This window comes from Vigna unguiculata, chromosome 11, assembly GCF_037176805.1.
Source record: "Vigna unguiculata cultivar grain cowpea cultivar isolate G323 ecotype 2 chromosome 11, ASM3717680v1, whole genome shotgun sequence".
Classification (NCBI taxonomy): domain Eukaryota; kingdom Viridiplantae; phylum Streptophyta; class Magnoliopsida; order Fabales; family Fabaceae; genus Vigna; species Vigna unguiculata.
The window spans coordinates 5781528-5792675 of NC_140802.1; the positions used below are offsets into that span (position 1 = coordinate 5781528).

The 11148-nt window shown below is 29.1% G+C and overlaps 1 protein-coding gene across 1 annotated transcript; it reads left to right on the top strand.

Moving 5' to 3' along the window:
• LOC114168973 (uncharacterized) lies at positions 1-8405 on the top strand. The gene is made up of 10 exons (XM_028053977.2): positions 1-469; positions 3569-3660; positions 3818-3913; positions 5413-5495; positions 5972-6105; positions 6485-6534; positions 6789-6881; positions 7543-7634; positions 8009-8114; positions 8219-8405. The coding sequence occupies exons 1-10, from the start codon at positions 23-25 to the stop codon at positions 8256-8258; spliced, it is 1233 nt and encodes a 410-aa protein (XP_027909778.2). The 5' UTR covers positions 1-22; the 3' UTR covers positions 8259-8405.
• The last annotated feature ends 2743 nt before the right edge of the window (positions 8406-11148 follow it).

An 11148-nucleotide genomic window follows, 5' to 3' on the forward strand; every position in this document is an offset into this window, starting at 1 on the left:
AAGGCAACCAAATACTTTGTGAATGATGACGCTCTGGAAGGTGCTTGCGTGGAGGCGCTCGCTGCCACGTGGTGTTGGACGGAAATGGAGGCAACGGGAACTGCAGCTATCATGGATCGATGGAGAGAGAAGAAGTATCAACTTCGGGAAGAACCTCTCTAGCCGTACAGAACAGTATGGAGCGGGAAACCCTAGACGCGACGACGATCGAGATGTTGCTGGCGATGGCACTTGTGTGATCAAGAAGATGGAGTATTTCCTGCGCGGAAGGAGAGGGGAATGGCGCTGGCGGTCTCCGGTCGGCAACGGCGCCGTTGATGCACTGGCACGGTGGCAGTGGCGACGCAGTGTGGCGGCGTCGGCTTTGTTGCAGCAATGCGAAAGCCTCCATGGAAGAGGAAGAGGTACAAACCCTGGTGCTAAGGGGAAAAGAGATAGCTCAGTTGGCTCAGGCACTAATGGATCGGAGGTATGTTAGATCAAATCTGTAAAATTATGCTTATTATTTATTATTATTATTTATTCCATCGTCATATATTCATTGAATTCATTTGTAAAGGTTCTCTATTAAAATTCAGGTCATATTATTATAAGAAAGATTATTATAATTACAAATAAGTTTTATATAATTTTAATTTAAATTATTTTTAATTATATACGTTATTGATGATAAGATATCATTAATTCGGGTAGATTAATATGTGTAAAAAAATAAAAATAAAATTCTTAATTACACTAAAATAGTACATATAGAACTCAAATAAAAAGTATTCAATCAAAAATTCTTTTAAAGAAACATATCGTTTTTCTTATAATTGAAATTATTATAAAATTTAACAAGTTATTTGTTATATTTTGATATTAAACATTTAATATTTTATTATGATAGTTGAATGATAATCGAATATGATTAACCAAATAAAAATTCATTAACTTTTTGATAATGAGTTTGGTCTTTATATAAATAAAAATCTTGGTGAGAATATCAGGAATGAAATAAGAAATGTTTTTCTTAAATTATTCATTTTGAGTTAAATTTTTGACAATTATACCTTTATTTTAGAACTAACATCAAGATGAAAACATAATAAAAAATATTATATTAATTTTTTAGTGGTTTTATAAATTAATTTATTATTGGTTTAGTAATAAATCTATAAGATCATCAAGGATGTTCTGATATTTTTTGGACGGAAAATATAATTAATTAAATTAAATAATTTAATTTTAATTAATTAATTAATTAATATTTTCTTAATTAGAATATTATTATACTCTTTACTAGCACAAAAAATACAATTAATAAAAGTCTAAGAATATATAAAATTGATTTTAAGTAAAACTTAATCAAAATTGATAAATCAAAATTAAATATGATTTAATATAAGATTTATTGACGCTCGAAACAAAGATTCGATTTGGTTTATATTAGATAGAAAAAAAAGAGAGGCAAATGTGGGCTTGCGTGACGATAGAATAAAACCAATTTCGAAAAACACATTTTTAGATGAGAGGCTTATTTTTAAAACCCTAAGAGTAGATGCAAAAGTTTTTTTTTTTTTTATTTTATTTTTATGAAAAGGAGCTTTCTCTTTAAGATTTCAATAGTTTTCCGTTGCTAGAGAAGTAGGTCGGTTCCATCGGTCAAGTCTTGGCGCAATAGAGATTAGTCTCCGTGGATACACGTTAAGACCTTTGTATGTTTGAAAGGGAAAACTTTTCGGAACTATAATTGGCAATCAAGGTATTTTTTTTCTTCTTAATTTCTTGTCTGTTGATATCTATTATGCATGAATTTAATAAAAATAGATCCAACAATTTCTTCTGTGCATGTTATGAATGAGATTTATAACCTTCAATTGTTATCAGAGTTTGTTTTTTTTGGTTAATCTTTATGCTGCTGGTTTTTTAATTGATTTTTTAAATCAATATGTGTGTAATTAAATGTCGCAATATGTTAACCTTAATTTTCACTTAAACTTAAAAGAAAAAAAATATGTTTAACTTTATCTTGAATTACTTGTGAAATTTGGATGATATATTTTGTATTTAGAATTGTATTATCTAAACTATGTTTTATATTTTATATTTTGGATTGAATATTTTATAATACAAGTATTATATTTTGAAATAAATTTATAATGTAAATTTGTATTTCAAAATAAACAATCTAAAATAAAAATATATATTCTGAATTATATATTATTAAATCTCTTTTAATTAATATATACAGAACAGAAAATCAATCCTAAACCAGAAGATAAAGATAAATTTAGAATGTTGAACTTTATCCTAAGTGCAATGCAAGTTGAAATTACACATTATGAATTTGAAAGCGATAGTAACAGTACAACTATTTAAAGGAGATTGGAAAGTACAAATTTTATTATAATATCTAATCACACATTAACATATAATTTTTAGAATGACTACTTAAATATTTTTTAGTTAGTTTACAATATAAATTCGTTCTAATTGCAACAAACTCTTGTAAGAGAAAAAACCAATAGGAAGCCCCAAAACGAAGTTCGAACATCATTTCATCCAAAATTTTCGAACATCATTTCATCTGTCTTCTGTTCTTGTGGGCAAATCATCCAAAGTTTTAACGTTCAAAGATCTTCTTTTGCCAATCCAACTTCTAAAATCTCCACTTTACATAATGCTTTCAAATTTAATGTTCATTGCTTCTTCTGTGTGTTCACCGTCACCTTCCACCCTCTTTGGTTCCCAAAAGATTTGTTCTTCCTTCGAACCATCTCAAAACAAAGCCACACATTTCTCCACAGAAAGCCTTTTTTTCCTGCACCACTGGAATTTGGGTTGTAAATGGGCCCTCTCTTCAGTTTGCTTCTCCTACGCCGGAGATTTGTTCTTCCTTCAAAACCATCTCAAAACAAAGCCACACAGTTCTTCACAGAAAGCCTTTTTTCCTGCACCACTGGAATTTGGGTTGTAAATGGGCCCTCTCTTCAGTTTGCTTCTCCAACGCCGGAGAAAAGGCACTCTGCTTTCTCACCTTTGTTTTTCTTTCTATTTTTGTTTCCTATGCAATTACTTTTCCGGAATGATGCTCTATGGTTTCTGTGCTTGAAGAGTAAAAGTGTTTGACTTTCTATGCTACTTGTGACAAGCTAAGAAAATGAAGAAGTAAAAACATATTCTTTTAATGTGGGTATCTGGCGATTGGTTTTTCAGTGTATTCAATACCAAATTGAAATCTACTATGATGATATGATTCCCTTTGCATGAGTGAATGTGAGTGCATTTCAGTGACACCTATGAGTTATCGGTCTTTATGTTATTTGTTTTTGTTTACAATAATATATGAAATAATTTAGTTTAACACCTTGCTTATGAAGATTTTTATTCAGTCGATCAAATATGGATCTCTCAAATATATTTTTTAAGTAATTATTACTTTTGTCCGTAATCTTTCCATGCGTGAAAATATACTATTGATTGATGATGTAAACAACTTTTATATTATCAATACATTCTAGTCAAATTCTTTATAAAAGATTGTAATAATTACTTGTATTGTTCATTTTATTTGTCTCTTTTTCAGGAATCGGGAGTGGAATGGCGTATTCTGAGGCGATGGGAGGTGCCTTGGGACTGGCAAACGGTTTCGTTAACCTCTCTTGCTTGTGTAATTGGGTGTGTTTCGAATAGCTGTTATGATTTCATATCAAACTTGAAATAATGAAAATCTACGGAGAAGATGGCATCTAGGGCCTTCTTACCCATACAAGTTATAATTTATTTTTGTTACTGTTTGTGGTGTATTTTGGGCCATTAATTTACTCCCAGGCAGTTTTTTGTCGACAGGTGTGATGGATGCAATTCATAGGTTCAAACCTGATGTGCTAAGTTTAAATGTTGAGGCAGTGATGCTTTTGTTAGATATAGGGTATGCTATTCCTTTCGACTCTCGTACCTTTGTAATCCTTGAAGTTGGTTGGTAATTTTGAAACTACTTCCACTTTTTTGCTTCTGACTTATTTTGGACGAGTCATTGACTTGCTGAGAAGATGTGAAGCTACATTTTACTTAGCAAGATCACATGATGTTCTTGGAAGTGAGTGATATGCATTAGGTCTTTAGGCTTTCATCGTTTGATTACTTCTTGCTCAATGTTGGAGATCCCAAAATAAGACTAATTTAGAGTATGTAAGATTGTGTAAATCTCATCTTAAAATTCAATTTTGTGAGGTTTAATTAGGTTTAAAGTCCATTTCTTAAGACTCAAAACTTGTATCTTAGTGAAATGTTTGAAGGCTGGCTTACTTTGTACATTTCCTTTTATTGAATTTAAGGGGGGATTTAAAAAGGGAGGAGAGAGGGTTCTGTATATATAATCTACATATATAGATTCTTGATAGACTTAGGGAACTTTTGGTAGGAGGGAAGTTTCTTCATACCTTAAATTGAATTAATGAGTAATATGGTAAATTTTTCAGTAAATTTTTTATTTTAAATTGGGAAAGTTAGACTCCCACCTCCTCCATGACAAGTTTTTTGTGAAAAGCTTGGCTAAAAGGTAAACCAAGCGTGAGAAACATATTTCCTTGAGGATGTTATATTTTAAAAGGTAAACCAAGCGTGAGAAACATACTTTCCCAACCTCAGTTTTCCAGGAAACTAAAAATTTCTATTTCCTAGGCTAATATTGTTGGAAAACCACCTTAATTACGGTCATCCGTGCCCTACCTTGGTTGTGACTTATTTGGGGTCTGCCTTAATTTTTTTCAAGGGTGGTGTTTTAGTCTCCGTTGACACAGTATGATTATAGAGCTTATACAACTTGGACAACCCTCACCTTGCAAATGGATTTCATGGGGGTTGAATTAGGTTCTAATATATCAAAACCTATTCTATATACATTATTGGGTCACTTGCATTTGCGACACTTTAGCAACCTTGTGTGTGTGGGGGAGTGTTGGGAGGCCACCTTAATTGCGCTGATCCGTGGCCTGACTTAGTTGTGCCTCGTTGAGGTTGCCATAGTTGCCACTAAATAGTGGTTTACTTTCATATAAAGCTGGGACAATTCTTACCTTGTAAGCCGATTTAATAGATTGACTCTGGTCTTGAGTCCAAATTCTAGGAAAGATTAATAGTGCAACTCTGTAGACAATAGTACTCATGAATACTAAATGCATTTTATCATGTGATATGTAAACATACTGTTTCTTCAAAGCATTAACTGTTATTATCATTATTTCCAACAGCTTTAAACTTTTGTATGCCATCTACTTAATCAATCTATAAATAATAAAAGTATGAAACTCCTTTGGCCTTTCTACCGTCAGACGTAATAATTATTCCAATTTTCTTTCTGGTGTTAAAGAAGAAGTATGCGAAGTTTTGGATTACTTTCTTAGTTTCTTCTATTATTTGTCTTGGCAGCATAACAACTGCTGTTATACTTGGAATCATATATAGTGTTGCCGACACTTTCCAGCCACTTCCTGAAGACTTCTTCAAATACGGTATTATCATTTAAGAGCCTTTCAATTATGTTTAGGATATGGACAAAAAGGTTTCCAGTGTGAGCAGTATTTGTGTAAGGCTGAGTATAGTGCATCAAGAGCTCAAAATAATATTAAGATAACTTCAACATAGATTTCAATACAAGGTTGATTATTATTTTAATACATCTAGAGCTCTTTATTGGCTGCACTTATAGACACTGAGCTCATGCAAAAGTTATTCCTTGATGTTTATATTAATGACTGGCATCCAATCTTAAGACTAGAAAAAGTATTACCGATTTAACGAGGTTCACTACAACCAATACAAACCAGTTTGTGCCTTTATGAACGTGCTGTATCTCTGTATGTTGGTTCATGTTGGTTTAAATCTTATTTTAATCCAATGTTGAGTTTGCAATTGGCTTCTATTTGGAAGAATTAGAACTTGTTACGCACTGATGCTTTTCCATTCAATGGTAAAAACATTGTTACAGATTTGAGGGAACCTTTCAATCTTCAAAAGGGTTGGCTTTTGTGGGCTGGGGTTGGACTTGTTAGTGCCTTTATTGCCAATGTATTGACTCGAGTTGCTGTGTCAATCTTCAGTGGAGGTCCCCCAAAAGGACAGGTTTATGCTCTAATTTTCAAATTTTATTGGCAGTTGCAGATGTAATTAGTAGTTTCTTTCTATATGTTAATCTATATTCTTTGTAGCATGGGAGGAGGCACTTTAGGGTCATTGATTTTCCAGTAGCATCACTATTGAACCACTGATCTTAGAATTCCATCACAGCAGTTTATAGTATGTTACCGACTTAAAGTCATAACTAACTAGGATCAGATTAGCTATATCTTCCTCTTTTACCTTAGCAGAATTAATCTGTCTTGATAGGTGTATTACTTTATGCTGTTAAAGTTTGCCTTTTATAACAGCGTTTAATCTTTTTTTCTTCTGGAATTCAAACCATGTGGGTATCTCTTATATGCTTCTATAAATTGCTTTTCAGACTGATGCTCTTGTTATCTTGGCTCCATTAGTTGGATCTTCAAATCTAGGGTAATTTAAGATATTCCGTTCCCTTATTTAAAATTGCAGTTGTTGCTTCAGTTATGCTTTGATAACTTGCAGTAAAGTGAGGCTTATGCAGCCAAATTGTAGTTGCGGAGCTATCTAAAACCACAACATTGTGGTGACAATTGTGGTTGTGGACTGGAATTCTATCAATGAAAGGAATTTTTCAAAGGTTTCCATCTAGGTTCGGTATCCCAGATTCTCAAGAAAGTGATTGATTGTGTTTCTTTTCATTGTAGTACTGCCTGCCGCTTGGTTGTGTCATGTGTTCTTATTCCACTCCTTGAGGAGACTGTGTTTAGAGGATTTCTTATGACTTCTCTGACTAAGTGGTACGGTTGCCTTCATATATTTTCCTTTCCATTTGAGACCTGTTGTTTTTTGTCGATTAAGTTTTTTTTCCCTTTTTGATTTTACCGTTCTTTCATTTCCATAACCATAATAAGTCATCTTAAAGAAACTATAGCTTGCCTTGAAAGTGGTACTTTTCCCTTTTTGAATTAGATATACAATGGAAAGATAATTGAACAGATAAGGCTTTAACAAGTGCAGCTTCACCTACGCTGTACTTCGCTTATCCTTATAAAAAAGAAAAGTTGATTAGAATGTATAGTGAAGTTTGCATTGTGCTAGCTAGTAGCTATTTTCCCTTCCAGTTCAATTTCTGACCATATTTATGCATTTGGACTCTTAATTTAGGTGGTAGCTCTTTAATCAACTTTGTGAACTAATATATGGAATTTTACCTTTAAGAGATTATATATATATAGTAGTGTGTTGGTCCGAGTTATTTGGACTAGCAATGTTTGGCAAAATCAAAGCTTGAACTTTCTGTAATGCTTTCTTTGTGAAAAATTATCTATATAAGTGAATATACTTGTATGCAGAATAGTACATTTATCTTAATGAAATGCATCATGGATGCCTCAACTAAATTGTTGAAGCATGTTCTGTGAATTGATTGTTACTGGTGCAATTTTTCTGATTCACCAGGGTTCCTACACCAGTTGCTGTTGTCATTATCTCCAGTTTGTTTGCCCTTGCACATCTCCGTCCTGCACAATTTCCACATATCTTTGTTATAGGTATGGTGTAAATACATGACAACTTCATCTTCAGAAATGGAAACAAGGAAATTTTCTATTGTAATGTTTAGATGGACATTGAATGCAAAATAATTTAATTTGAACAAGGTGGAAAAGTGAAAAAAAAGGGCCTTTTTATTTCAGAATTTGTTTATTCTCAGTTTCCATTTTCACAAATTATTTAAAAAATGTCATATTTTTCTATTTACGTTTCTGTTGTTTTCGTTATTTCCAACTCAAATATTTGATTGAATGCATTTATGTACTTATATTTAGAGAAAGAAATGAAAATAGAAAAGTGTACTTTGTCTTGAAAGATGGTATTGTTCTTCCACATCCTGTGTAGAAAATAACAGAAATTGTTACATACATAGGGTCTGTTTTGGGGTTTTCATATGCTCAAACTCGCAACCTTCTCACTCCAATCACTATCCATGCCTTTTGGAATTTACTAGTGATATATGTTACTTTTTTTTCCAGGTATTCATCATAACTCTACATTTGTAAATTCTGTTAGTTTTTATCATCAACTTTAATTCAAGAATAAGAATGCTTCTTCTGCTGATATCAGAAAATTGTTGCAGGAAACTTGATGGAAACATTCTCTCGCTTACATGGATGTAGAGCATCATGTACAGTATACAATACATACCCATTTCTTTGCTTATCTTCTCCCTTTCCCTGTTGTAAAACATAATCAGATTGTTGCTTCAAACAATGAAGAAAAAATTATTTGATCAATATATGCCATGAACTTTGAAATTGTCAGCAGGCCAGGTTGTATTAATCTCAATAACTCTCAAACATAAATGTCATAGATGCATTTTTTATACATCTGTTTTGGTATTTGGCTTCTCTTTATCTTTCACTGAACCAACTTAGTTAAAAATTAAACATGGCTTATAAAATACAAAATAAGTATTCTATCAACTATTGTTTTCATCATAAATATTCCATGTGTTATTGAAGTATATAAATAAATTTTATATCAAATTTGAGAAAGAGACAAATCCTAATTTCACATCTAATTATAAAGACTAAAAATATACTAAAAAAATATTAGAATTCGCTCCTTTATTATACTCTGTCATCGTTACATTATCAGGTGTAAAAAAGTTGTTACACCTATGTTCTCGATTGTAAATGAATATTATTTTGAACAAAAGAGAGCTCGGATTGCTCCTTTTGGAAACTCATTTTAAAAGAAGGTATTATGTTTCAGAAAGCTTATTTGATGTGTTTTCAAAAGCTTATTTTAGAAATCATGTTATGAAAAATCTTATTCTAAAATTCTATTCCTGAAAGTTTATTCTAGAAGATCTCTTAAAAGAGGAATATATTTGGTTTCCAATTTTACCGGAAAGTTTCAAGTTAATCTTTACTTAGCTTTTTGGTTTAATTGAGTTTTAATTTTAGTTTTTTTTTTCAATTTAGTTTCAATTTTATTTTTTTTTAATTGAATCTTAATTTTTTAAATATTGATTTAATTAGGTTTTTTTCTAAAAAAATTATAAACGGCATTAGAATCACTTAAAAGTTAATATTACAAGTTAATATTACATGTTAATTTTTAATTTTTAATTTTTTTAATTTTGTATTTAATCTTTTAATTTTTAATTTTTTTTTGAAACTTTTTTATTTTCCATGTGTCAGGTTTTGTGGTGTAACACATGACGTTATCTTTGTCACTTGTCGCAGATTGTGCCAAATGTTTGTGTCTTATTCTCAATTTAGTGTGTATATGTCTTTTTTTAATTCAGTCTTAATTTTTTTAAAAATAAATCAATGTTATCCCTCTCCAAATATTTATATTAATGTTATATTAAAATTTTCATTAAAATTGAGTCTTTAATATATTACATTATTGTGTATTTTTATTTTTTTAATTATGTAATAAAAATTGATTTTTTAAATTATTTTCATTTTAAATTTTAATATTATTAAGTTTGACAAATATTATTCTATATTATATTTTTGTTTAAATCCTAACATTATTTTGTTAGTTATCGTATAAATAATATTATATTTATTAAATAAATTTAAGTAAATTTAAGTTTATTTAAAAAAAAGTAAACATTTAAAACTAATCTATTATAAAAATATTTTTTTATATGATTAAAACTAATTAATTTAAATGGAATCCAATAATTTAAATGATTTAAAAATAATTCAAAAATATTTAATAAAAAAACTCAATTTTAAACCAAATATTAATATAATATTTATACAAATAACAAATTTAGTGTGAGAGACAATATTGATCCATTTATAAAAATGGGACTAAATTGAAGCAATGATAGTATGTGTGAGATTAAATTCAGTACAAGAAAATGATATCTAGTATTGATTGTGATATGTCGTACTAGTACTATCTGTTACTTAGTGTTACGTGTCATATCCCCTACCTGGCATGTAGACAACAAAAAATTATTAATTTACGCATGACATTAAATAAATTTTTCAGAAATTGAGACTCAATTATTACAATAAAGTAAAATTAAGCATCAATTAAAAAAATTAAGGAGAAACTAACTTTTGAACCAAAATGGAGAGTAAATAAGCAATCAATCTAAATCTAAAAGTAACTTTTATTACTTGTATAACTTTTAGCGCCTGTTTGCTTGCATGTATCCTGTAGACAATGATTTGTGAAGACAGATTTAAAAAAAAAATTATATTCTCATGATATGATTTGAAAAGAAAAGCAGAAATCGATTTGCAAGATTGTTCTCAAAATTCATCTCTTCATTTTGCAAAAATTTAAAGAAATAACAAATTATTTTACGTTTATACTCTCTTTAAATTTTATATAAATATATATTTATTTTAATTATTAATTATAATATACTATTATTATTTTATTAATTATTATAATTTATTATATATATATATATATATATATATATATATTAATTATGTAACCGTATCCTGTTACATATATACTAGCGTAACATAGGCGCGATAGCGCCTGTGTGTATACATTTTTTAAATATGCATGATATTATATTAATAGGTGATAATATTGTAATGTTATGAAGTTAATATATATATATATATATATATATATATATATTAAAATTATATTTATTAAAAATAAAGTGAAATATATCAGAACAAATAAAAGAATAACCATTGATAAATAAAAAAAAGAGAGAAGAAATAGAAACATCTGATTTTATAAAAAGTTTGTAAAAGTAATAGTCAATTTTTAAAAATTTAATAAATTATTATATTTAAAGGGGTAAAATCGGTATTTTGAAAAGTAGACACAAAAAGGAGAATCCCCTTTATATATTGTTATATATATATATATATATATATATATATATATATATATATATATATATATAATAAATTATAATAATAAATAATAAATGTATATAATTAATAATATAATAATCATTAATAATTAAAATATTATTTAAAATATAATAATTGATATATTAATATAAATAACTAATAATATATATAAATATATATTTAATTTTTTTATTTTAAGATTTCATATAATTTA